This window comes from Mustela lutreola, chromosome 15 (genome assembly GCF_030435805.1).
Source record: "Mustela lutreola isolate mMusLut2 chromosome 15, mMusLut2.pri, whole genome shotgun sequence".
NCBI lineage: Eukaryota > Metazoa > Chordata > Mammalia > Carnivora > Mustelidae > Mustela > Mustela lutreola.
The window spans coordinates 3211346-3237933 of NC_081304.1; the positions used below are offsets into that span (position 1 = coordinate 3211346).

General features: G+C 58.6%; 1 protein-coding gene across 4 annotated transcripts in view; it reads left to right on the forward strand.

The window, feature by feature from the left end:
- Nucleotides 1–24767, forward strand: part of USP36 (ubiquitin specific peptidase 36) — a 37927-nt gene extending 13160 nt beyond the window's left edge. For all 4 annotated transcript variants that reach the window (XM_059149374.1, XM_059149375.1, XM_059149377.1 and 1 more), the window contains 15 exons: nucleotides 4956–5023; nucleotides 5520–5590; nucleotides 6005–6087; nucleotides 6938–7049; nucleotides 10576–10716; nucleotides 11182–11282; nucleotides 11982–12120; nucleotides 14764–15429; nucleotides 16074–16201; nucleotides 18023–18598; nucleotides 18991–19202; nucleotides 21142–21243; nucleotides 21849–21964; nucleotides 22354–22505; nucleotides 22821–24767. In XM_059149374.1, the coding sequence (XP_059005357.1) occupies nucleotides 4956–5023; nucleotides 5520–5590; nucleotides 6005–6087; nucleotides 6938–7049; nucleotides 10576–10716; nucleotides 11182–11282; nucleotides 11982–12120; nucleotides 14764–15429; nucleotides 16074–16201; nucleotides 18023–18598; nucleotides 18991–19202; nucleotides 21142–21243; nucleotides 21849–21964; nucleotides 22354–22485 (2647 nt within the window). In that variant the 3' untranslated portion in view covers nucleotides 22486–22505; nucleotides 22821–24767. The remainder of the gene's footprint in view (nucleotides 1–4955; nucleotides 5024–5519; nucleotides 5591–6004; nucleotides 6088–6937; nucleotides 7050–10575; nucleotides 10717–11181; nucleotides 11283–11981; nucleotides 12121–14763; nucleotides 15430–16073; nucleotides 16202–18022; nucleotides 18599–18990; nucleotides 19203–21141; nucleotides 21244–21848; nucleotides 21965–22353; nucleotides 22506–22820) is intronic.
- The last annotated feature ends 1821 nt before the right edge of the window (nucleotides 24768–26588 follow it).

A 26588-nucleotide genomic window follows, 5' to 3' on the forward strand; every position in this document is an offset into this window, starting at 1 on the left:
TGCAGGACCGCTCCCACAGCCCGCGCAGCTCCGCGCCGGGACAGGGGGGCGGTGGCAGGCACCGAGGGGGAGCCCTGTCCCTGCAGCTCGCTGCAGGGAAACGTTTTGGCAGGTGCTTCTGAGGGCCTTCAGCTGCTGTCCTGGACTCTTTCCTTCTCTTAAAAACCACCTCGTGCTTGTGAGACAGGGTGGGGGTAGGGATGCCAGCGTCTTCACGACAGCGCGGGGACATCGGAGGGCGGGAGGTGTGTGACAGGCTTCATTCTGCCTGGTTACGATGTCTTCATTTCGGATGGGAAAGCAGAGACAGACGCACGTGACAGGTCGCTGACTTCCTGCCACGTCTTCCCTTTCGTGAAACAGTTACGGTCAGGGATGTTTTTGCAGCTCCTGGCGCCTGGGTTCAGACAAAAGGAAATAGGCTGAAAATGCTCCCTGTTCTAGGGCTGTTGCTTGGGCTTGGGGTAGAACTGAGTCCTGGAACCTGGAAATGCTCCTTAAACAGCTTAAGCATCTGGAATGTCCTTCAACAAAGTCGGGTAGTAGCTGTGATCGTGGGAAACCTCTGGTCTCGGTGATGCGGTTCTTTTTAAACCCTGAGAAGACGTCCCATGGGTTCCTCTGGCATCTGTCCCTCGCTGTACTGAGATGTGTATCGCGATCACATGCTCTTCCGCTTCGGTCCCTAGAGGCGGATGGACGCTGGGGCTGCCTTTCGGTGCCTCTCCCCGCCCTGGGCTCTAGCTAACGATTTGAGGTCTTTGCCCATGTTGCCTGCGTGCCAGGCGCTGGGTTTGCACTGGGCACTTCCAGGGGAAAGACTGGGTTCTTGGGAGGAGCTCAGAGAGGGAGGGATAAGCCGGATACTGGCCAGTGTCTACAAGGTCACGTGGCAAGTGCTGTCACGGAGGGATCCTGGGAGCTGTTCCCAGGAGAACTCTGCTGCCCTCTTACCCGCAGGAGGCCTGCTAGGAGTCCCTGTGGGGCTGAGATGGGGAGGGAGGAGGTAAGGAATGTGGCTGGTCCCGGGGGAGGCCTGCAGGTGGGGAGGGCGTGTGGCCTCCCTGCCACGCAGGTAGGTACAGCACGTCCCCTAGGGGCTCCCAGCCCTGGTCATACGGCAGAATACCGGGGAGGTTGAGGACAGCAGCTGACCATGCCACCGCGCCAGCCTGTGACCCCGATGCTGCAGGGATGGGAGCATCTGGGGGGACGGGCCGGGTTGCTAGGTAGGACGGATAGGTTCAGGGTTTGGGCCTGTGGGCGGTAGGGGGGCGTCCACATGTGTCGTCTGGGCAGCAGGGTGGGTGGCTATGAGCCTTCCGTGGTCCGGGGCACAGTAGTGGCCGGGTGTTGGCGGAAGGATGCGCGTGGCTGACGTCAGGTGAGCCAGGCACGGCCAGGCCCCCGTGCAGGGGGTTGTGGGATGCTTTCTGCATACCCGACCGCAAGAAAGGCGTTGCTGCTCTTCGTGAAGTGAGAAAAAGTAGGAGTCGTGTCAGCTGAACGAGCCAGTTTGATGTGCAGGTGGAAGTGACTTTCCTTTCAGTTCTGTCTGAGACTAGATGGACGTGTGGGCAGAGCACATTCATGCTGTTTCTGCTTCGCGGGCCTCGCTCGTGCCGGCCCTGTGACCCGTGCGCGCGGGGCCTGCCCCGGTGTGCTCTGCGTCGGCGGGTGGTCGGGTGCCCGGCCGCCTGCCCCGGCGTGCTCGCTGCCTCCGCCTCGGTCTCTGCGCTGGGCCGGTGTTTGGTGTCCTCTCTCTGGCAGGTGCCCGCCTCCTTGGGCCTCCTGGAGCTTTTTCTCGGCAGACGCGGCTGTGGTCACATACCCACACGGTCCCATCTTTGTTGAAAGCCTGTTTCATTCGTAGGCGAGTTCAGCCCTCTGCATCTGTTGTGATGACTGGAGTTGGGTCTTGGCCCGGCCGTGATGCTGAGGCTTACAATGAGGGCACATGGGCCGTGTTTCTCCCTCTCTCCGGTTTCCCTTTGTGCAGTTGTGTCTTAGGTGCCGCAGCTCGGAAGACGTGGATCTCCGACCCAGTAATGCCTCTCCACGCACGCTTGCGCATGGCCTTGCTCTTCTCTGGACCGTGGTTCTGTGTGTCAGTGTTTGGGGGCTCGGCACCTCCATCCTTCCGTCTCCGCCTGCCTCGTAGGTGCTTTACCTCTTACCTTACTGTGTTCTCCTCCTGCGTTTGTCCCCAGCTTTGCTTCAGTGTTTCCCGCATTCAGAAAGCCCGGGCTGGGTGGACCTGGGCTGGGGATGCGGGGCTCCAGAAGCCCGAGGCCGGGACCTCTCTTGACCTTGCAAGGACCTTACCGAGACGATTCAGGATCTTCGTTCACTGTTTAAAGCCCAAGGATTTCTCTCGGAGCATCTTTAGAGCTGACCGTCGTCGGTCGGTTTGGTAGACACCTGACCAGGGACAACGAGAGGCTGCACCTGTGGCCCCGAGGACTCAGGCATCATGAGCGCAGAAACCATTTCTGCCAGCCAAGTGCCAAGCGCTGTCACTTGGTTCGCTCAGTTTGAGTGTCGTGGCTCGAGAGTGCACGACGGTAAATGGGGCAGACGTCGTGCATCCGTGTGTCGTGCCCCCAGGTGCGGTTTCCCCGGTGGGGTGTGCGCCCTGCATCCTGTCCTCAGCGGGGACACTCACAGTCGTCAGAGCCTTGTCCCCTCCGGAGCACGTGACGGTATCGGCTCGGTGTTAGAGGCCTGCGTCAGGGCCTCCAGTCACGGGGGTCTCCTACAGGACCGCCTTCTCCCCGGCGGCCTGGTTTTTCTCGACCTCCCCTCCGGCTGCTTTCTGCCTCATCGCGCCCTCCCCCGTGCCCACTTGAACCTCTTCTCGCCTGGGCCCCTCACCTTCCCACTTCATTCCCAGCGTGATTTCGTCACGGCCCCACGTTCGTTCGCTTTCTCCATCTGCGAAACTTGTCACGCCGGTCTTTTTCTCCCTGGACACCTGTTTGAGGGTTTTTAGGTGAGCTGGGGATCGCATCTTGCTCTTTCTGTCTGCCTGGTGCTTGCTTCCGGGGGCTGGTCCTCACAGTCGGGGTCTGTGACTCTTGCTCTCGTCTTCCTCCGCCGGTGCCTGGGCGGGACTGAGGCCGCTTCGGCACCACCCCTGGCTCCAGTGGTTTGCATGGGTCTCGATCCAGGGTGCCTCGTGTCCCAGAGGCTAAGCACTGGACAGCCCTTGGCATGGCCTGTGTCTTAGGACCCGGCAGGCTCCTCCTTCTGCCGGGGTTTCTGGGTGACTCTAGGGCTGCCTTTAGTCCCTGGTCTCTCCCTTGGTGTTCCCGAGACCAGCCTGCATCTCCATCCAGCAGGGCTCCCGTGGGTCTGCTGAAGGCAGCTTTCTGGAATCCGGCTTTTTTCCTCCTGACGGCTGGTTTGAGCTTGGAGTTTGCTCTGCCTCGGGGTCCCGAGAGGGGGTTCTGTGTGATGGTTTGCTCCTCCTGTTCTCACGGCCGGGCCAGGCCTGCTCGGGGCCACCTGGATTTCAGCAGCCGCCATCACACGTGGCGGTCCACAAGCAAGCTTCCAGTTTGTGCTGAGGTCATGTCCACGATGATTTGGGGAGTGAAAACGGTCCTCCTCTTGGGACACCTGGGTGGCTCAGTCAATTAAGCTTCTGCCTTCAGCTCAGGTCATGATCCTGGGGTCCTGGGATCGAGTCCTGCATCGGGCTCCTTGCTCAGCAGGGAGCCTGCTTCTCCCTCTGCTTGTGTGCTTGCTCTCTCACTTTCAAATAAATAAGTAAAATCTTTAAAAAAAAAAAAAACTCCTCTTGACAAACGGCAGTAAAAATACATGGTGGCAGTTGGTTTCTTACTTTCTAATTTTGCAGAATGGCAGTATGTTCTCATGCGGGTCCCCCACCATGTGCAGCCCCCTCATCCGTGAGCTCCTGGAATCTGGGCTGCACTGTCGTGCCTGGTCCCGTGACTGGTCCCGTGGCCAGTCCCACACACTGCAGGCGGAGCCCGGTGCAGGGCACCATGGTTCACGCACAGGCTGGGGAGGAGTGCTGGGAGGCAGCAGTGCTGAGTGCCGGCCAGGCCCGGGAGTCAGCACTCAGGAGCGGCATCTGCAAAGCTGGGGGCTCAGGGGGCCCTGGCAGAGAGGGGAGCGTGCCCGGGAGGGACCAGCTGCTCTGTCCAGGGCTGTCGTGTTCCAGCACAAAGACTATGGTCTACTGGATTTATGTCCCAGAGGAGACTCTGAGGGGGACGGTTTCCGAGGAGTGAGTCCGAGCTGGATTCCGTGGGTCGCAGGCAGATACCAGGAGTGGAGGCTAGAGACAGGGTGGTGTTCACAGAACCTTCGTCACACGAAGAGCTGTGCAGTGGGGGTGCTCGGTTTCGCGGGTCTGTGAGGCAGCTGAGCAGTAGCCGAGGCCTAGGGCAGCCTCAGATCCTGGCTGGTAAATGGGGCTGGGGGTTTGAGTAGAGGACGGCCTGACCCTGGAGCCCTCGCCGTGACCGCTCCTATCCCGCTGAAAGATACAGAGGTGGGGGTTTGTCCCTGCTCGCTCCTTTCTTCAGATAAGAGGCTCGGGTGTGTGACGGCAGCCAGGAGAGGGGCTGACGGCAGGACTGAGGTGGGGAGCGCTGGGGGACAGGGGTGCGTTCCAGGTGACGGGGTCACCGGGTCATCGAGACTCGGTGCACTAGGTGCGTTTCTCCGACCACTCGTTCCCGTGCAGTGGGGAGCGAGGAGCCTGCAGAGAGGGTGAGGGTCTCGGATGTCTGAAGTGGTGTGGGGGGGTGGGCCGGGCCCATCAGAGCCGTGTGGCACGACGGGGTCCTGCCCAGAGCCAGGGCGAGCGCATCAGACCCATGCTTGTGTGGGGCATTCCCCAGGGGCGAGCTGGGCTGGGGGTGAAAGGGGCGGGGGGCTGCCTCCTGTCTTTCTCCTGAAGGCTGTGGCCTTCTTTCCAGGTTGGATCGACAAACACAGGCGACTACTTTGGTCCATCAAATTTTTGGAGGCTATCTCAGATCCCGTGGTAAGTGACGGCATTTTCTCTACCCCTTTGTCGAAGATAAGAACATGAACCAGGAAGACAGGGAGTCCGTGGCCAGGTGGAGTCCCTTCCTGGTGGGCAGACCTGGGGTAGCCACGCTGGCCCCAGCCTCCTCTAAAATGCACCCCTGCCCGTGGGTCGCTGTTCCAGGGAGGTTTGGAGCAGAATGTCCCGCATTGGTAGAAGAGGGTGGCGTTATTTTTCCTCTGAGTTCCTTAGTTCTTCATGGATGGCCGTTACCCTTCAGCTGGGAACTCGGAGCAGCTAAGGCCACGGTCAGGGTGGTGACGGAGGTCCAACACTGCGCTGGGCAGTGAGGTGCTGGGTTTGACAGACGTTCCCTTGTGGACTCTGGTTGTCAGCGAGCCTGCTCCCCAGATAGCGGGGTTCACGAGGGACAGGCTGAGTCTCGGGGACACGGTGGGTGGCGCGCGGGGGGCACCTGCAGCCGCCCCACCACCTCCGTGTGCTGTTGCAGTGAAGTGCTCGGTGTGCAAGAGCGTCTCGGACACATACGACCCCTACCTGGACGTCGCACTGGAGATCCGGGTACGGACCACTGCTCTGCCCTGTCGTGTTTGTCCTTGGCCAGGGAGGCTAGGGGGGTGAGGGGAGCCAGTGAGGGCACGTTCACCGGGCAGATAAGGACATACTGCAACTCCTCCTGCCTTAAGGTAGGGGCCACCATTTTTGCGTGTGGATTTCTAGCCTTTTCCCTGTGCACATTCACACAGGAAGATAAAGTGCAGCTCCGAGGCACGAGCGCACCGTGGGGGCAGGACACAGAGCTGCTCGCATGGGGGCCGCGGGGAGGCCAGTCCCCATCCCGTTCCAGCCCTGTGTGGCTGCAGCCGGGACGGGGGTCTTGGCACCCGGGGAGCCGGCGGGCCGGCTTGGGTGTGGCCGCTTGCTGGGGTTTGCTGCCTCCCCCGGTTGACGCGGCCCCCGTCCATGTCCTCCCAGCAAGCCGCTAACATCGTGCGTGCTCTGGAACTCTTCGTGAAGCCAGATGTCCTGAGTGGAGAGAATGCCTATATGTGCGCCAAGTAAGTCTCCTTTTGCCCCAGCAAAGCGAGCCCGCCGTCGGGAGCACCGGAGCCCGCCTGACCCTCCCGCGGCTGGGCCCCCCTTTCTCGGGCCGCCATCCGGTCCCCAGGGCGGAGCGTAGGTCCTCATGCAGAAGGCCTGGCAGGCACGGGGCACAGGTAGCTGCAGCGTTGCTCCAGCACGTCCGTGTATGTCGCCCTTGCGCTGCACCAGGAGCGCCCTCTCGTGGACGTCAGGCCCAGCGTGGTAGGCGACCTTATGTGGCCGTGCCGTGCACTCCAGCCGCTCTGCCGTGCTGCGTCCCCAGGGAGAGCTGCCTTCAGGGCCCGGGTCTCCTGAGGGCTGCGCAGGCTTCCCGTGAGCAAACGGCTCATTCGGAAGCTGCAGCCGCTGGAGAATAGTTTCCTTAGTTGCGTTTTTCAGATTTATCATCCCGCGCCAAAACACTGTTCCCCTGCACGAAATCCGTCTTTCTAGCCCTAGAGGCTGTGTGCTCTCCTTTGTCCCTGCCTCACCCCGGGTCGCCCTGTCACTCCTGGTGCTCGCGCTCGGCCAAACGCGCTCCGGTGCCCCTGCAGTCTCCCAGGGCTGCTACCCGGGTGCCGGACCGAGTGTGTTCTGTGGGGAAGAGCTTCCTTGTTGCTCTGCGCCGTCCTGCTCCCCCCAGGTCCTTGGGTCCCTGCGCCGCTGTCCTTTGCTTAGGTCACGGGGGTTGTGTCTGGGGATGCACAGGGCGCGCCCCTCAGCCGGGGAGCCCCGTGCCAACAGCAGGTGTCGCCGCTGTGGGCCCATGACGACCGCGTTCCTCGGATCGCTGGCCAACGCCTTTCCCACGCGCCCTCCTCACAGGTGCAAGAAGAAGGTCCCAGCCAGCAAGTGCTTCACCATCCACAGGACGTCCAACGTCTTAACCCTCTCGCTCAAGCGCTTCGCCAACTTCAGTGGGGGGAAGATCACGAAGGTGAGCCTTGGCCCTGGTGTCCAGTCGCCCCAACACCGCCCAGAGCCAGTGCCCGAAAATCTCTGAAGACAGGGCTCAAGAGCCTGTATGTTCACAGAGTCCCTAACTGGTTGTCACGCACAGTCAAGTTCAAGAACCACTTTTTTTTTTTTCTTTATTCTAGAGATTTTATTTATTTGACAGAGAGAGAGTGCACACAAGCAGGGGGAGCAGCAGGCAGAAGGAGAGGTAGGCTCACCGAGCAGGGAGCCAATGTGGGACTTGATTCCAGGACCCTGGGATCATGACCTGAGCCAAAAGCAGACACTTAACGATGGAGCCCCCCCATGCTCCCCAAGAACCACTGTCTTAACTAGGTTCTTTTTCCCAGCCTCTGCATATGTGTGGCATGTTCCCAACACACCAACTCACGGTTTGCTTAAGAATGAGCACGAACCCTGCACTGTGGGGCTCTCCTCTACCATGTGCTGTTCTGTGGTGAACATAGATGCAGTTGTACACTGTGGCCTTTTGTGGAAGGTGGAGCCAAAACTTACTTCAGTACAATGGCATTTTATTTATTTTACTTTTTTTTTTTTAAGACTTTATTTATTTATTTGACAGAAGACAGTGAGAGAGGGAACACAGCAGGGGGAGAGGGAGAGGGAGAAGCAGGCTTTTTTTTTTTTTTTTTTTTTTTAAGATTTTATTTATTTATTTGACCGAGAGAGAGATCACAAGTAGGCAGAGAGGCAGGCAGAGAGAGAGGAGGAAGCAGACTCCCTGCCAAGCAGAGAGCCCAATGCAGGACTCGATCCCAGGACCCTGAGATCATGACCTGAGCCAAAGGCAGAGGCTTAACGCACTGAGCCACCCAGGTGCCCCTTTATTTTTTTTTTAAGTCATCACTCGACCCCCAGCATGGGGCTTGAACTCACAACCCTGAGATCAAGAGTCCGACGCTGTCCCAACTGAGCCCACCAGGTGCCCTGCACAACGGTGTTTTGATAGAAGATGTCCTTTCATAAAAGTGGTTAGAACGGACTTAGATGGTTTGGGGCAGGGCACTTGTCAGAGCCTCCACTTCCGCACTGGCGGTGGCGGGGGCTTGCTTACATCAGCATTTCCCACGCTGGTTTCTGCAGAATGTTTGTGCTGTATGTTTACAAGGTACTGTGTTTTGTACTTAAACTGTGCTGTACTTTGAAAGCAGTCTGTGCTCACCAGGGTTTGGGAACTGCCAAGCTCAAGGGCCTTTTTTAACTGCAGGCCTTCTCAGAGCCTTTATTAATAATCTGTGCTGTATTTTGACTCTCTAGGAGGAGGGAGCTTTATTGTCAAGGTGTTGTTTTTGTTTTAAGATTTTATTTAAGAGAGAGAGAGCAAGTAGGCACACACAAATCAGGGGAGGGGACGGTGACAGAGGAAGAAGCAAACTCTTGTCCAAGCAGGGAGCTCGACACAGGGGTCAATCCCAGGACCCCAGAATACCCCAGGATCATGACCTGAGCTGAAGTCAGATGCTCAACCGACTGAACCATCCATGCGCCTCTTGTGAAGAATTTTCTGAAGTTAACTGTGTGGGGTCCATTTGTGTATTCGTTTCACTAACAGTGGACGTGCGTAAATCCTACCATGTGTGCAGTGCATCAGGGAGTCCGTGGGACGCTGTCAGTGCTCAGTGAGATCGCTCTGCTTTCACCTTGACCTCCCCTGGAACTAGTTTTCCGTGGGAACAGTTTGAGAAGCTGGTTTTGGCGTCCTGTATGTGGCGAGACTACACTGGGGTTCGTGATCTCGTATACATTGGCTTTCGAGACTTCCAGTTTGTCACTGGAAGGAGGAAGGTGCGTAGGGTCAGTACCACAGATGCTGTATGGGCCTAAAGAAGCCAGACAGCACAGTACATACTCTGTGTGTCCGGGTGTGAAGCTGAGAACAGGCAGAGCTGATCAGTGATGGCAGAAATCACAGCCGTGGGTATCTGAGTTGGGGCCATTCTGCAGCGCGAGGGAGTTTTCTGGGTTGATGTCTGTGTCCTGATGGGTTATGGGTTACGTTCATGCGGTACTCCTCCAGCTGCACGCCTAAGAGCTCTGCAGTTTACGTAAATTACACTATTTATTTATTTTAAAGATTTTGTTTGATGGGGAGCACAAGCAGGGGAGCAGCTGGTGAGGCAGAGGGAGAAACGGGCTCCCTGCTCAGCAGAGAGGGGCTCGATGTGGGGCTCGATCCCAGGACCCTGAGATCATGACCTGAACTGAGACAGACACTTCACTGAGCCACTCAGTCACCCCTAGACTTTATTTTTAAAAAGTCAGAATGTGTACGGTGCCTGGGTGGCTCAGTAAAGCATCAGACTCCTATTTCCTGCTCAGGTTGTGATCTGAGGGTCTTGAGATCAAGCTCTGCACCGGGCTCTGAGCTCAGCAAGGAATGTGCTGAAATTTCTCTCTCCCTCTTCTTTGTCACTCTTTGCTTGCTCTCTCTCTCAAAAGAATCTTTTTTTTTTAAAAGTGCGTATAGACAGAAATGAAGGTAAATCTCTTACCATTCAAAAATAATATTTGAAAATACTTCCTGGGGCACCTGGGTGGCTCAGTGGGTTAAGCCTCTGCCTTTGGCTTAGGTCATGATCTCAGGATCATGGGATCGAGTCCCACATGGGGCTCTCTGCTCGGTGGGGAGCCTGCTTCCTCCTCTCTCTCTGCCTGCCTCTCTGCCTACTTGTGATCTCTCTCTGTCAAATAAATAAATAAAATCTTTCAAAGAAAAAACAAAAACAAAGCAAAAAAAGAAAATACTTCTCTATGAAAATTGTCAGGATTTTGTTTTTTGTTTCTTGGGGTTTTTTGTTTGTTTGTTTGTTTGTTTTTAGATTTTATTTATTTATCTGTCTATCGAGTGTGAGAGAGAGCATGAAGGGGAGAGACTCAGAGGGAGAAGCAGACTCCCCGCTGAGTGGGGAGCCCGATGCAGAACTCAGTCCTAGAACTTTGGAATCCTCACCTGAGCTGAAGGTAGACACTTAATTGAGCCACTCAGGGGCCGGAAAAATTGCCAAATTTAGAAGTAAACTCTGGCATGACCTTTGTCCCAACCCACGCAGCTTTAGTTCTGACTTCCCGTGACTGTTGGCTCCGTGGACTGAACGCCTTTTTCTCTGAAGACCCAGACCTGGGCGTTGCCTTCCTGTTCCTTAAGTGGTAGGGAGGGCCTGAGCTGTTCCTCTCACCTTACCGTGGGGCCTGCAGAGGGCGACAGTGGCCGTGGGTGCGGAGCCCAGAAGGAGTAGGTCATGCAGCTCTTCATGGGACAATAAAATAGGGTTTCACGTCAGTGGGTTGGCTGGCTGGTTGCCTCCTGTTCTTTAACCTCTGACCAGGGGGCTTCTTAGTGCAGCGTTGCCACAGGCCGGGTTGCATTGCCCCCAGATGATCCAAGCCCAGCCGAGGAGTCGTGCATTTTATGTGGCTGGAGTGGGTGAATCGACCCTTTCCCCCACGGATGAATTTCCATTGCCTTATCCTTGGCTTTCCTGCAGGATGTGGGCTACCCGGAGTTCCTGAACATCCGTCCCTATATGTCCCAGAGCAGTGGGGAGCCTGTCATGTACGGGCTGTACGCGGTCCTGGTCCACTCAGGCTACAGCTGCCACGCCGGCCACTACTACTGCTACGTGAAGGTCAGCGGTCCCACGTGCGGGCGGTTCCAGACGTGGCCTCCGTGTCACCGTGTGCGGGGGCCCGTTGTGGCACCAGGGAACGGGGGGCAAGGATGTCTTTAAAGCCCGTCCCACCAGGAGCTGCAGCGCCCTGTCCTCGGATGGGACGCCGGAGAGGGCTGCTTCTGGGGCCCGATGCTGGAGCCCGGGGATATTGGTGGGAGATGCTGGGCCATGCAGACCTGAAATACCCTTCAAGGGGAAAGCTCACAGCTGTTGGGGCACCAGGAAGGAACAGGGGTTCAAAGCGCACTTCGTGGTCCCATTCAGAGCGGGGTGAGCGTGAGACATTCTGCTGCTCACTTAGCACGTGGAGAGATGCGGCATTTCTCCGCAGATTTTTTATTTCTTTCTTTAAAGACTAAGGATTATGGGACGCATGTTGATCGTCCCATTTTGTTTTCTCCTGTGCCCGTGCTGCTGCAGGCAAGCAACGGACAGTGGTACCAGATGAACGATTCCTTGGTGCATTCCAGCAACATCAAGGTGGTTCTGAACCAGCAGGCCTATGTGCTCTTCTATCTGCGGTGAGTGACGCCTGCCCTCGGCCCGTGGGCGCTTGCCCTCTGCTCTCCCTGGCCTGCTGCTATGCGGGCATCGTGGAGACGGGAGGGGAACGGGCAGGTCACGTCCCGGGGGGTGTTGGGAGTGTCCCTGGGGAAGGGCTCTTCTCGACCACGCCAGCCCAGCTGAGCGACAGCCAGTGCCTCTGGGAAGGTCAGCAGGACTCCCTCGGCCTGCTCCACGCGGAGCTGCCGCGGAATAGAAATGGGGAAGTTACCTCTTTCTGCTGTTGCCACAAACAAGATGCGTTGTGTGTGGATGGCACCGACGCACTTTCCTCTCTGGCCGTGAGGGGCCTTGCCAGAGCCGGGAGGTTGTGGCCGGGTACCTTCCCTCAGGGCTGGTGGTCAGCGACCTGGAGATCAGAGGACATGGAGGCTGAAGGCCTTTTTACTGCTTCATAGCTGTTCTGCTAAATTTGGACGCAGGGACTGAGGGGTCCCTGGCTTTCTGATAAAGTGAGAATCTCATCTCAGAGGACCTTCGGCTGCGCGGGGCTCTCTGTTTACACTGAGCCCATCTCCGAGGTTCCGTGACACACCTGCGCTGTTGCCAGGGCAGCGTGGGAATTCAGAGAAGCTCACCCGGGGAGTTGGGGTTCTCTGGGGACACCTCTGTGGCTTCGGTAAGAGATCTCCGACTCCGATTTCTTCCTTTGACAGAATTCCAGGCTCGAAGAAGAGTCCTGATGGCTCCCTCCCCAGGACTGTCTCCTCCGTCCCCAGCCGTCCAACTGTGGTGCCCGACCACTTGAAGAAGAGCGTTGGCAGTGGGAGCGTTGGCTCCCTGCTGACTGGAAAGGTACATGTTTCAGAAGATCCGTGTTTATGCCGCGGACCTTCCTGTCTGTGCCTATCAAGGGACCGTGGAGCCCCCAGACCTCTTCATGCTCGGGCACTCAGCCTGACGGAAGGGAAGCTCAGCGTGTCCTGTTTTATTCCACGTTCTCTCTCCAGTTGGTCAGGAGCTGACATCAGGGACGGGGAGGGCGGCGGGAGGAGACACAGTGATGCGAAAACCTGGCCAGTGAGCGGACCAGACGGTGGCTCGGCGAGCCCCTGTCCCGGGCCAGCTGCCATGCACACTCGACCCGAAGCATCTGGGAAGAAATGTATTTTATCCTCAGAATTCAGTATTGAAAATGTGGGAAGTCTCTAGCAGTGTTTGTTTCCTGCTTTTGATGATTATGCTGCGGGTGTGTTAAGAAAACGACCTTGTTCTTAGGAATGTACATGGACATACGTAGGAGTAAAGGGACATCATGTCTAAAATACATTCAGATGGTTCAGAAGAGAAATGTCACACGTATGTGTGTAGACACGCGGAGTGAGTGAGCAAGAAAGCCGATGTGGTAAAAGGTTAACAGTTGGGAAATATCCTCATTTTCAAGTTATTTTTGTTGAAAGTTGTTTTTGTGTGTATTTGACTTTTTCTACTACAAATCAGTTTTATTAGCAAAGTAGTGAGTGGTTACCTTACAACACAGTTCTTACAGCTCAAAACCAGACTGGTCCTTTCTGCCGTCTGTGTCTGATTCTTTCCTTTCAGTCTGAAGGTCAGATCCTGACGCCGGCCACAGGCCTCATGGTCCGCAGGGCGTGAGTCCTTATGCAGATCCCGCATTTCCCTTCCAGTGCACGAGAAAGAGAGGGTTGGGATTGAGTGTGGCAGGGAAAAACCGTGGCCTGATGGTCAAGGGGGTTGTCACTGTGTTCCAGACTGGGAGTTGGTACCACAGGGCCACACCACTGGCCACGCACATTTGCATTACAAAGATCATGTGCCACACATACTGTATTCGCACAAAAGCCATTTTACTTTTTTTTTTTTTTAAGATTTTATTTATTTATTTGACAGATAGAGATCACAAGTAGGCAGAGAGAGAAGAGGAAGCAGGGTCCCTGCTGAGCAGAGAGCCTGATGCAGGGTTTGATCCTAGAACCCTGGGATCCTGACCTGAGCCAAAGGCGCCAGGCGCCCCAAAAGCCCTTTTACTTTAAATTACATAGTATAAGTTCCATGAAGTTAAATGTTTGTGTGACAGGGTTTTACAGTGCAGCAGGAAGATGTGATTTTTTTTTTTTTTGCTTAAGTATTTATTTATTTGAGAAAGAGAGCATGGGCAGAGGGAGAGAGAGAAGCAGGCTCCCAGCCAAGCAGGGAGCCTGACATGGGGCTCGATCCCAGGACGCTGGGATCATGATCTGAGCTGAAGGCAGACGCTTAACTGACTGAGCCACCCAGGTGCCCCAAGATGTGTTCTCTTTAGGAAGAATGTAAGTAAAGGATAAGTTATTTTTAAAAATAGAGGGGAAAAAAAGAGAAGAAACTTGGAGGAAGTAGAAGTGCATTCTCAGTAAGCCTCCAGAACAGAGAAAACTGTAAAAGTATAGAAAAACAAGAAAGGAACTGGATAAATGAAAGTTTGAATTTTTATGCATGATATATTAGAAATTAAAAAAAAAAAACTTCTAAAAATATTTGCAGCAAGCACAACAAAAGGTTCCTGTTCCTAGCACATAACGGACTAGTTCGGATGAACTCAGATGACAGGGTGTGAGGGTTGGTGCACCAAGAGCCAGCTGTGGCGTCGACTTAGCAGAGATTTTGGAGGAGAGCCCCCTCTCTGTCCCCAGGGAGAGGACAGCAGGTGTCCTTCGAGGGGAGTGCCAGCGCCCCGAGCCGTAGCCTAGTGACCACTCCCAGCAGACAAGCAGGTAATTTCCTGAGTAGGGGAGAAGCATTAGTCTCTCGGTGGTCAGTTCAGCCAGATGTTCAGCAACCAAATGGTTCTTCAGCTCTGATTCTGGGAGACCCTGCGCTAGGCGGGAGGCAGCGGTGGGGAGCAGCACAGACCCGGGCCGTGGGGAGCGTTTCCACAGAGCCAGGACTCAGAGCCGGGTGAGGGGAGGGCTCTGGAGGACAGGGCGCTGTTCACTCCCGAGGCAGCTGGAGACAGGCCAGGTCTGGGGACGTCATGCGGCAAGGTGGGTTCCAGTCAGACGTTAATGACCTTCACCGGGAGCACGTGGGAAGCCACTCTGGGGGGCCGTGGGTAGAACTGGGCGCAGCTGTGCGGGCCAGCGCCGCTCCGAAAAGCAGGGCCGTTCCAGAGCAGAGGGTGCCAGCGGGCCCGTCAGTACTCATGTTTGGGCAGTAGGTGGGACCCTGGTGCTTTTATTTTTTCCTTTATACTTTTTTGTGTTTCTTTGCTTCTGACAAAAACCATCCTGCTGTCAGTAAAGGGCCCATACAGATGCACGCCCCGCGTGCACTGCTCACAGGATACCAGCAGCGCCTTTACTGGGCATCCATGTAGATGATCTGTCTCGGACTGTTGGTGGGCACCCCGTCCGCTGCACAGGCTACTCCGACCTCGTGGGGAGCCGCCGGCCCGTGCTCCCTCCAGGGCGTGATCATATCCTCTGCTCTGCTCTCCTCCAGCGACCGGACTCGCTGCCGACGAAGAAGCCGCCGGCCCCCGAGGAGGTTGGTGTGCCCGTTTCCAGAAACGGCTCCGTGTTGAGTCTGAAGTCTCAGAATGGATACGTTCCTCTGAAGCCGTCCGTGGGAGCCCCTTCCCCCCGACTCTCCAAAACACCCCCCCCCACACCAACCTCTCTGGATGAGGCTGGAAAGAAAGTCAAGAAACCAACTCCCCTGGGGCCCCTCTCCCCGTCACGCAAAGCTTCTCAGGGGTTCCACGGGACCAGCAGCGGGAATGGCAGCAGGAGCGAGAGCCCCAGGCAGGGCTCCTGGGATGGCAGGGCTGCCGCCCTCTCTACCTCACCGAGGCTCCCGGCCGGAGGGACTGCCAACGGGCACGGGCCCAAGGCGGGCAGCGAGAGCCGCGAGCTCCACGGGAGGGGCTCCTGCAGCTCCAGCCCAGGCCGCTGTGCCAGCAGCGACCCCACCAAGGGCCCCCAAGCGCCCGAGAGCGGAGCTACTCGCTTGGGGGATTCTCAGGGAACACAGTCCAGAGCGCTGCCGGACGGAGACGACTCCAAAGTGGTGAAGCCCAAGTCCCCCGTCCTGAGCAGCACTGCCGCCGAGGCCGCAAACATCATGTCTCCTCCACCGGCCAAAAAACTGGCCCTTTCTGCCAAGAAGGTGGGTGTGTGGGAGCCTGCCCGCCGGAAGTGTGTCTCTAGGGCCCACAGAGCAGGTTTGGTTTCAGTCTGGGGAGGGGTGAATCGTGTCCGGGCCCTTGGCCGCCCCCGATCGGAGGAACGGAGGTGGTGTAGGCATTTGCAGATGACAGGGCTGTCCGGGGGCCAAGGTGGGGCTTTGGGGGTCCCTGATGTGACCCACACACCGGACGGCTGCTGGGGGTTGGGGAGAGGTGGCAGGTCCCCGTGTTTGTCCGTAGACAGAATCTCCTAGAGGAGCCTCAGGGGGAAGATGGGGCCAGTGCAGTGGGCTTGGCAGGCAACCTGGGCGCGGGGGCATGCGGGCCATGGGCTGGCTGGCACCTGCGTGTGCAGCGTGAAGCTCGATGATGTAATTGTGCTGAGATTTTTGTTTAAATTTCCTTCCTTTTTTCCTTTTTGTTTCTAACCAAAAACACTTCTGCTTCTTCTTCTACCGTCCCCCTCCCCCACCCCCCGTTTTCCTCCTTCTGCCCCTCATCGTCCTTTCCGGGCTCTTTCATTTTTATTTTTTGTTTTTATTTATTTGTTTATCTTTATTTTCCCTCTTCACTCACGACGACCTCTTTTAGACCACCAAGTTTTTATTTATGTCGATAACTGCAGGCCAGCACCCTGCGGAGGGCAGCCGGCAGTGACCTCCGTCCGCCCCTCTCTCCACTGTCCGACCTCACCTACCCCAGGAAAACCTCTCACCCCGTCGCTGCCGCCTCCTGGCCCGTCTGTGCAATCAGGTGAGCCGCGGGCGCAGGCCCCCGGGCCGGCCGCTCCCCCCTGTGCTTAGCGTGTGCCTGGCTGGTGAGGACACACGTGGTCTCCGGCCTTGCAGGACGGACAGGGGTGCGCCGGTGGACAGGCACAGGGCGGGCCCTGCACCGACTCCTTCCTGCTTTCTCTCTCTCCGTCGGGCAGAGGAGCTCAGGCCGGTCGGAGGCAGCCTGCTCTCTGCGGTCCTGATCTTTTCACTTGTCTTCATTTTCCATCCACCTGCCGGGTCCGTGTGGGGATGCGGTTGTGCCCTGGAGTCTCTCCCCGGCCTTGTGACGGGACTCCGGAGTAGAAGGGGAGGGCAGGAGTCCCAGGAGGACCCTGCGCGAACCCAGAGTCCTGTGCCCTGCGGAGGGCTGTCTTCTTGCTGCCGGTATCACTGTGTCTCTCCTCCGGCACTCCCCGGGCTCCCCTCTGCCTCCCTGCGGGGGCTCCCCCAACTGTCCCCTCACACTGGCTTGCAGAGCGTTGGGCGAGCGTCCAGAGCGGGGAGCCGTGGTTCGCCGGGAGCTGTGTTCAGGCTCCGACAGACGCACCTCCCATCCTGTCACACGCAGGGATGCTCATATCCCCCAGGTTGTCGACTAGCCAACAGCTGAGTTACTGACACCTGCTTGCCCAGGGGCCGCCTCGGGAGGCTCTGGCAGCTGTGGAGGGAGGGAGGGGGGAAGCTGGGCGAGGCTGGGAGGTGGTTTGGGTGGTTGCTGTTTGCCCTGGGCGCTGAGGGGTCCTCGCCACCCTCCGGCCACCATGGGCTGGTGCTGCTGCTGCACGCCCCCATCACCCGCCTCTTTCGCCCGCACACTCGGCCCGGACCCAACACGGTATTTTTACACGTGGTAGGTCTTGAAGTGTGTGAGATATTTACTGTGGGTTTTTTTTTTTTTTCCTTTTTCAACGTACAGTTTTTTGTTTTGTTTTTTTTCCCAAGCTTCCCGGAAAACAGTAAACGGAATAGTGTAGTTTGTCTGGGCATCTGTCCTAACTGAGGTCACGGCAGTCCTGTTTGATTCCATAACCCTTTGAGGTCAGCGTTACTGTCAGTCGCTTATGTCTGAGAAGCCCGAGGCCTAGAACAGGTTAACTCTTGCAAGGTCTGCCCAGAGGTGGGTCAAAGAGCCTAACCCGACGGAGCGCCCCGTTGCGCCCTGCCTCGCCTCACGGTGTGATGGGCTGCAGAGTCCGTTTTCCCGAGTTTCCGGAGCCCCTGAATTAGAGGGGGTCCGAGTGCACAGTATATAGGCCCGTGCTGGCCCCTCTTATGAGGCTGGCATCACGTGCGTGAACACCTTGAAGCTTCTGGGTGAACTTACAGAATTTTCTTCTAACCCTTGTGCCGGGAATAAAAAACGTGAGTTCGGGGCGCCTGAGTGGCACAGTTCAGTGGCCGACTCTTAATTTCAGCTTAGATCGTGATCTCGGGGTTGTGAGATGGAGTCCTGCCTCGGGCTCCGAGCTCAGCAGGGGCTAGGGGATTCTCTCTGCTTCTCCCCGTGCCCCTCCCCTGCTCGCATGCTTGCTCTGTCTAAAATAAATAAATCTTTTTAAAAAGAAACTCAGTAACACAGGTTTGGGAAAATACTTTGAACTTCTTGGTGACAGGAAACTAAGAGGTTCCGATTTTTGTTAACTTGGATTTTCTCTCTTTTCTAAGTTGGTGTAATTTATGTGTCTCTGAGATTCCCACGGTGAGGAGAGACCGTTGGGAATCCTGGGCTGGACGGGCAGAGGCTGCGGGTGGGCAGGAGGGGCCCGCCTGTGCGTCAGAGCAGTGTGTCCCCCCGCAGGGCGCTTTCACCTGCTCCCAGACCATCCAGCCACCTGAAGCTCCCCGTCGGTCCCCACTCCGTGTCACTGTCCAGTAGCCCCAGACCTCTCGGGACGTCAGACCCACAGAGCTGCTCCTCCGCCTCTGCTCCCCCACCTCAGGCCAATGGGGACTTCCAGGCCCCTCCACACCAGCTGCCAGAGGCCGCCAAGTCCCCCCACGGCCTCTGTAAGAAGAGGAAGAGGAACCGCAGGGGAGAGAGCCAGGGGCAGGGCTCAGAGACGTGCACAGCAGCAACAGCCTCTCCGGGGAAGAGGAAAAGGAGGAAGAGGAAGCGCGCGGAGGCCCTGGATGCCTCCCCCCTGCAGGAGGGGCAGATGCGGAGGCAGCCCCAGAGCGTTGAGCGCGGGAAGGAGGCCCGGGCAGAGGTGCCCACTGACAGACTGGAGGACGAGGGCGGACGGCTGCAGGAGAACGGCCGGCAAGTGGGAAGCGTGACCGACGGCCACCCCGTGAGCAGCAAGAAGAGGAGACGGAAGGGCACTGAGGGCCTCGGTGCGGGAGATGGCCTCCAGCGGGACCCGCCGTGGCACAGGTAAGCTCGGGAGCCAGGTGGCCCCGCGTCTGTCCTAGGTGGGCGGTCCGGAGACCCAGGGTGCTGGCCAGCCTTCCCGACGGGCATGTGAGCACGGTGCAACGGGTCATGTGCCCCTGGATCGGCGGGCGCTGCGGCCGCGTGCTCTGGCCTGGAGGACTCGCTTGGGTTCGGTGCAGCTGTGGGGTTCTCTCTCTGACATCTCCCAGGCTTGATGGTGGCCCCCGGACCACGGGCGTCTGTGGCCCCCGGACCACGGGCGTCTGTGGGGCGCACTCGGGGCGGCTCTTCTGTGCGGTTGAGGCCCGTCCAGCTGGGAGTTCTGAGGTAGCGACCTGAACCCCCACTCACCCTCAGTGTGCCCGAACTGACTGTTGACTCTGACCCCCCAGGAGCTGCTCTCCCTTGGACGTCATCGAGCTGGAGGCCGCTGTAGCGTCTCCAAGGAAAAAGAAAAAGAAAAAAAGACAGCAGGAGTCATGGCAGGAAGTAGAAGAGAATGAGCATCCTGAAGTTTGCAGGGGTGAGAGGCAGAGGGACTCTGCTCTCCCTGGTAGCCCGCCCTCCCCACCTCTGAACGGCAGGCGTCCCGGGAATGGAGCCGGTATGCACCTGTGAGGAGCAGGGGTGGGGGGCGGGGGGGGGCACCTGGGGGGACACCTGTGCCCCGCCCTGCCATACAGCTAGAGTAGGTGTAGTGCAGGGGAAGGCCTGGAAAGACCGCTTACCTCCGCCCCGCGTCTGTCCGCTTGGGCAGGCTGTGTGCCCTGTGGGTCACGGCTTCCCCATCTGGCGAGGCGGCCAGCCGAGACCACTCCGAGAGAAAACCTAGGAGATGCTTGAACTTTAGATGTTCTGAGGACGTAGTGTTTCTTCTGATTCAACACGCTTCTGCCTAAACTTTTCCTGTTTGGAGGAGTCCTGGGCCATCCAGCCTGGAGTTTTTCCAGTGATTCTTAAACTTGAAAGGTTGGATTCAGAAGTTAACCTTCCACTGCCCATTTTAATAGATAGGCCTTTTTTTTTTTTTAAAGATTGTATTTATTTATTTGATTTTGGCTAAGATCAAGTATATGATCATGCAAGAGCACAGCAGAGGGAGAGGGCCCCACTGAGCAGGGAGCCCGATGCGGGGCTCCATCCCAGGACCCTGAGATCGCGACCTGAGCCGGCTGAGCCACCCCCGTGCCACAAGCTGGGCCTTTTTAAAGACAGTGTGGCCTCTTGCTGGTGGAGTTTGCAGTGCTTGTGCTGTTTCCCAGGCCTTGGCTGCCCGTGGCCGAGTGACTTCTGGTTGTTTCCTCCAGGACTGACCAGGCTCAGCTGGGCTCTCCTGATACAGTGTCCGTTAAGCGAAGGGGAGAGACGCTCGTCCCTGCTTGCGCAGGGACCCGGCGTGGCCGCGCTGCTGCGAGGTCTGCTCCACAGCCTGGGGGCCAGCGGTGTCAGGCGTGTGCGGGTGCCAGGCTGCTGGGGATGGTGTGTGTTTGTCGGACTCCTGATAGATGAGCCTGTGACTAAACACTAATCCCTTGACAGGGGGCGCAGTCAGTTACGCGTCTAGCCCTTGGTTTCGGCTCAGGCCGTGATCTCAGGATCCTGGGATCAAGCCCCACGTCGGGCTCCAGGCTCAGCATGGAGTCTGCCTGGGACTTTCTCCCCCTCTCCCTCCGCCTGTCCCGCTGGTGCTGTCCCTCTCTCTCTCTCAAGTAAATCTTAAAAAAAAAAAAAAGAAAGAAAGAAAGAAAGAAATCCCATGACGAAACGTTACCACTGGGCTACGAGGACCGCGGCCTGTCTTGGAAGCGAGGCTGCTCAAAGGTGGCGCCAGAGCAGGCCGGTGGCAGGCATGAGCCTCCAGCGCCCACTTCGTGTGCCACCGACCCCGGGCTTCAGGGCCCGCCGCCCGGTGCAGGTGCTCGGGCGGCGGGGGTCCAGCCCCTCCTCTGTTTGCTCTCTGTCCTGACTAGTGGAAGAACTGGCTCCGCGGGGAAGGGCATTCCAATCCCAGACGCGGAGAGAGCATCGTGGTGGCCCCGTGTAACCAGTGGGCTGCGCTGTGCTGGGGGGCGAGGGGCTGGAGAGGGCAGCAGGGACTGGCGGTGGGGCATCACACTAGACACTGGGCATGAAGGTCATGGGGTCACTGATACACTGGAGGCACGGAGAGCAAGGTCAGGTTCGTGCTGGGGGAGGGGAGCCCTTTCTAGCAACTGTAGGTGGTTAGCAGGGACCAGGCAGGGCCCAGGACCAGGCAGACAGTCGTTTCTGGAAATCGAGGCGGGCAGCCTCGGCTTTCCGCATCCAGCCGTCCGCGGTGGCCAGGCTCTTCCAGGACTCGGCCGGAAGACAGCCTCCCTGGAAGCTGTGGTGACAACAGCACTTTGTCATTTCCTCCAGCTGCCGCCACTGTTTTCCTGGCCGCTTCCCTGTGGGGGGGCTGTTTAGACTCTTCCGAGAGCTGATTTGGACGGTAGCCCCCCTTGAGAAGTAATTGAGGGCCCCGTCAGAGGTGTGTGGACCTAAGTGTTCTCTGGTTGCAGGGCAGGCCCAGGCTCCCCTTGCGTCCTGGGGCAGAGAGCCGGAGTCCGACGTGCTCCAGGAGCTGCTCGAGTATTCATCCGATAAAGCTTACGGGAGGAAAGGTACTGCTTTCGAGAACGGATTTCTGTGCTGCGGTTCACTCGTGGGGCCACATGGAGGTCGGGAACGGACCCGTTGTGCCGTGGTCCTGGGGTAGGGGGTCACCGGGCTTTAGGGACGGGCAGAGGAATGTCCGCCGAGAACCTCCCTGAGCTGTGGCCATTGCACAAAGTGCAGAACCAGGCCCTGTGGGTGGTTTGCTGTGGAAGATCCAGAACGCCACCTCCTGGGGGTGTCGGCAGGGGTGCTGAGAGCAGGCCGGAGCCTCTGGGTGGTGAGGGCTGCTGTGGGGAGTGGAAGGGAATCGCCCGTCTCCGGTGCTGTATGTCTTCGGTCTTGGAGAGGGAACGTGAGACTTCTGTCTCCAGCGAGAGCACGGGTGTGAAAGGAGCTGAGCTGGGGGCCAGTGGTGCAGAGCGGATGGCATGTGTGCTTAAGGGACAGACCACTGTCCTGCACGTGGAGACCGCCCTGCTCTCCCTCATCTTCCTCTGCGCTGTCCATTTCACCGAATGGTGTCCCTCGGCCAGGCCACATGTATCGGGTGTAGGCAAAATGCGCTGGAAGCGAGTGCACGAAGTGCCCACACTCGGTGTCTGCTTTGCAGTGTTGACGTGGGGCGGCGAGGTGTCGGCTGTCAGTCAGGATGCCATTCGGGACAGCAGATGGGCCCGCATAGCCACGGTCGTCGATGACTGGGACGAAGAGTTCGATCGAGGGAAGGTACGGGCCGTGCTTGAAGCTGGCGTGACGTGGCAGTCACAGCAGTCCCACTGAGGGCCGGGCAGGGAGGACTTGACCCTTCGGGGCCGTTTGAAGTAGCAGCGACACCGTAAAGTGGTCAGGGAGGCAGGCTGCTGGCTCCAATGCCAGGCTGGCCACTGTGAGCGTTGTGTGGCCATGGACGAGGTATTTGTCCCTGTGGCTTTGTTTCTTCGCAGCAGGGTGGGGACAGCGGTGACCCCTCCTTCAGGCTTGCAAGAGTAAGCCGGTTGGTTCTGTAGCACATTGAGAATCGTGTCCCCCACCCAAGAAGCCTTCACAAGAGGTGCGGGGATCAGGGGAGAGCCCTCTTTGGGAATGGTGACGCCTGAGTTTTTTTTTTTATGTAGGAAAAGAAAGTGAAAAAGTTCAAAAGAGAGAAGAAAAGAACCTACAACGCCTTCCAGAAACTTCAGAGTAGACGGAACTTTTGGTCTGTGACTCATCCCGCTAAGGCCACCAGCCTCAGCTACCGCCGCTGACTGGGCTGCTGTCGAGATCGGTCAGTGCGGGGGAGGGGGTGGGGGCGTTAGTGTGCGTGTGTGTTGATGGGGGCGAGTTCAGAGTGTGTGTGTGCGCGGTGTGTTAGCATGTGGTGTGTGTGCTGAGGTGTATGTTAGTGTGGTGCGCATGTGGTGAGGTGTGAGCGTGGCGCGCGTGCGTCTGGCGCATGCAGGTGTGTGCGGTGTGTGGGGCTGGAGCGGGTGTGTTTCGAGTGCCATCTAATGCTGCGTGTCGTCCCGACGTGCGCTCGGGGGTGTTGGGGGGGCTCCTGGGGTCTCGTCCCTCATCAGGAGCAATGTGGTGTGCCCCACAGCCTCTGGAGATGCGGGGCGCATCCTGGGCACCGCCCGTGTGAACCGAGGAGCGGCCTCGTTGAGGACCGAGCTGCCCTATGGCCGCGGAGCCGGGCTTCGTCGGGTCGGGACCTCTGGCATCGCCGCTGGTGCTGCGACGACCCCACGGTGACGTGTGGAGCAGGCGGCGGCCCACCGGCCAGGAGCCTGGACCGCCTCGCGTGTGGTCTCCGGGCGGGAGCAGCGGGCGGCGGCCGTGCTCTTCCCCACGTGTCGTCGAGCGAGCAGGTGCCTGCGGGGTGACGGCACACGCCGGGCTCCTCTCGGCGGCTGCCCGTCCCCCGCTGCCGACGGCCGGCGCTGCCGTCTCTGCCTTAGCTGTGCCCTCAGCACGGAAGCCCCAGGGCGCCGCCGGCGCGTCCCTCCCTTGCCAGGACCGAGACCGTCTCTGGAGAGCGCAGGCTCTCTCGGGGCGCGGGGTGACGGCGGGCGCGCCTGCCTTTCCCGCGGCTGCCGGGGCTGAGACAGCTTCGCCATCCCTTCCTTGCAGCTGCCGCGGCCCACGGGGCTTTCGAGGTGGTGGTCTTGGGGTAGAATCCTTTTATTTTACTACTCAACAGAGACTTTTGTTGTGACGCGGTCTGTGGCTTCTATCAGCAATACGTCCCCTTTCCCTGAGCTGCGACACCGGCTTGCTTTGCTCTGTTTTGTGAGCGCGCCCGAGTCTGGCTGATTGTACCCTCGCGGTCGCTCTTCTCTTGCTCAAGCTGTGTGTGCGAACTCGTAATTCAATAAATACAGGAAACCCTCGGTGAAGGTGACGTTTTCCAGAGAACAGACACACACCACCCAGTCGCAGAGGGTATAGCAGTCAGTCCGAAAGCCGCTCCGCGGACGGACGTCTCCACGTCCTCTGATCCAGAACGTCGGAAGCAGACACAGACAGACATCGGACGTGGACGTCCGTCCTCCACAGTGGTTCTTTGGGACCTGAGGCCCCCGATGGCCTGGCCTGGCCCCCCTGTGTCACCCGAGCCTTGCCTCTTGCTTGGGGCCTGGGGGCAGGGGGATCAGAGAAAAGTATCCTTCACAGGGCAGGGGTGGGGACATACGTCAACTTTCTCATGTAGGTTCTTCTAGATTTTTCTTCCTGTTCTTACATTTCTCTTCGCAAAGGTGGGGAAAGTAGTGGTGCCTGTGGCCCGAGCGGGGGCCCAGCAGGAAGCGAGCAGGGCACTGGCTGCAGATGCCGGCCTGGAAGGATGGGTTTCTCCGCATTGACCGCCCCTCGTTCAAAGAGGAGGGCATGCCCCCGCCTCCCCACCCCTGTGCCCTGTGGCTCTCTTATCTGCCACTTCCGAAGGGGAGGCAGGCGCCTTTGTGGGCAGGGCATTGGTGTTTTCCCTCTTCAGTGTAGACCTGCATCCCCGTACAGCCCTGTTTCTCGGTGGTGGTCTCCCGTGGGAGGGAGGCCGGCGTGGGCCGCACGAGCCCATCTCTTCTCGCTCCCTCCTCTTCAGGCTCTTCCCTTCTGCACTGTGTGATTATGAAACCTTTTCCTGAGGAAAACATGCCCGTTGCGTCTTGGGCGGTGCTGAGCACCGGCCTGTGGGCAGCATTTGCCACTGTCCGTCGGGCGGGCCCTTCCCTCCCACACACGGTCCTTAGCCCTGGGGAGGGAGAGGGTGGGCCCAGAGGATCAGCCCAAACCCTAGGGCACGTGTAAATATGTAAGTGTATATAAATAACTAAAGCTTTTATAATAGCGGTCACGTGGGTGACTTAGAATGTGGGTTAACTTAACTTTGGGGGGGTCGCCTCTCCTGGGGGTCCCATGTGGCCTCACTCACCTGCCTTTTCCTGGTGGGCTCAGTCTGCCACACCCCCGCGCGCTGCACCCCTGCTCCAGGCACCGAGGCGCCTCCGATGTTGCCAAGATCCTGGTGCAATAAAAGGAGATTTTGTGAGCCCCGCCTGTGTCTTTGTGTTTTTCCCTTTGATTTTTAAAAGTTAAGGTCCCAGCTCCCAGTTCAGATGAAGGGTTCCCCGTGGTCCCCCTTTGGGTAGCCCGTTGTACACGGCAGGTTTGGAGCAGGTCTTCCTTAAGGATAAAGAGGAATAAAGTGATTTATTTAAACGTATTAAGTACACTCATTTGAATTTAAGAAGACAGAGGAACCCTTTGAAGGGGCCACCACACTCGCTGGGGACTGGCAGTGAGTACTGCCTTGAGGAAACCGTGTTCCGCTGAGGTTTGCTGCGCATTTTTCACTGAATAACTTGGATTTCCACGGGGAAAGAGGAGAGGACAGTTTTGCTCAACTGTGAGTTTTGCTCACGGTCGGCGAGAGCAGCACAGGCCTCCGGTTTGAGACTCTCCGTCTTGGCAGCTGCACGGCCAGGAGCCCGCGTGGCCACGTGCTGAGCGCTGCCCACAGCCCATCCGGGCCCAGGCGGCCGAGCCCGGGTCGTGTGTGGGGCACGCTGGAGGCCGTGCGGAGGAAGACGTGTTTGTGGGCTCCAGGGAGATGTCCCCGTCTTGTCAGGCCGGGCCACCTGCTGAGCGGGAGGGTCAGGGTCTGGCTGATCACGTGTCCTGGACGCTGGGTGAGGCCAGTGGGGCAGGGGCAGCAGGTGCCTGCAGGGACGGGTACCGGGAGGTCCCATCTGGCCAGAGCAGCACCGGGAGTGGGGGACGGAAGCAAAAGGCGCCCCAGGCAGCGGCAGCGTTCCAGTGGGTTCCGTTCGGACACTCCATGGACACCACCGGGCAGGCCCATCCTGAGTCCCACTGCTCCTTCCTTTTTCTTCCCTTCAGCGTCTCCGAGCTCCCACCTAGTCGTGTCCCTCAGACCCGGGGACTCTGCCCTGCCACTGTGGGAGCTTAGCCAGACAGCAAAGGAGGGACGGGAGATGCGGACAGCCCGGACGCAAACGAGCAGGGGGCCTGGTCGGGTGGGAGAGTGGGCTGGCAAGCCGAGCTCGCGGCCCCAGCGCCTGAGTCTGGCTGGGCCGCAGGAGGTCGGGGGTCCCCTTCCACCCTGGGGCACAGGGGTCACGGGGGCAGGACCACAGGGCTTTCTCCTCGTCACTTTAACAAACGTTTCCGCTCGATACTGGACCTGCGTACACGAAGAAGGACGCAGCTCCACGTCTACGGCAGCCGCGGTCTCCAGGGTGGGACCCGCGCTCTGGGTGGCAACCGCAACGAGCGTGTGGCCGGCCCTGCCTCGAGTGCCACAGGCCAGGCAGGGCCCACTGAGTGTCCACGGACACAGTGCCAGCACAGGCGGTGTCGTGGTTGGCAGTTCCCGTGTGCACCACAGTCTGCCAGCCTCCGTATGTCGAGAGGCCCCACGAGCTGCTGCGCGACTTCAGCCAGAGCTGACAAGGTCTGTGGGGCTTTAGACTCTGGAGGCTGACGGCCGCGCGCGAAGGCCCAGGAGCTCGAGAGGAGGGAGAAGCGCGGTGAGGATGACCAGCCCCCAGACCAGCCAGCAAGGGCTCCAGCCGGAGCGGACGCTGACAGAGCTGTCAGGAGGTGGGGTCCCCTGGGTCTTTGGAGACGGATCAAGAGGAGACAGAAATGGAAGGTCCGGGGTGGGGGCAGGACAGCTCCTGGCTTGGGTGGGCAGGTGAGTGGCAGGGCCAAACAGTGCCAGAGAGGCAGGCGGGTGAGTGATCCCGCACCCCCGCCATGCAGCCAGGCCTGGGGAACCTGCATGTTCCCAGACGGAGGGAGAATCACAGGGGGGCAGAGGTAGGGGAGCCGCAAGCCCGCAGTCCAG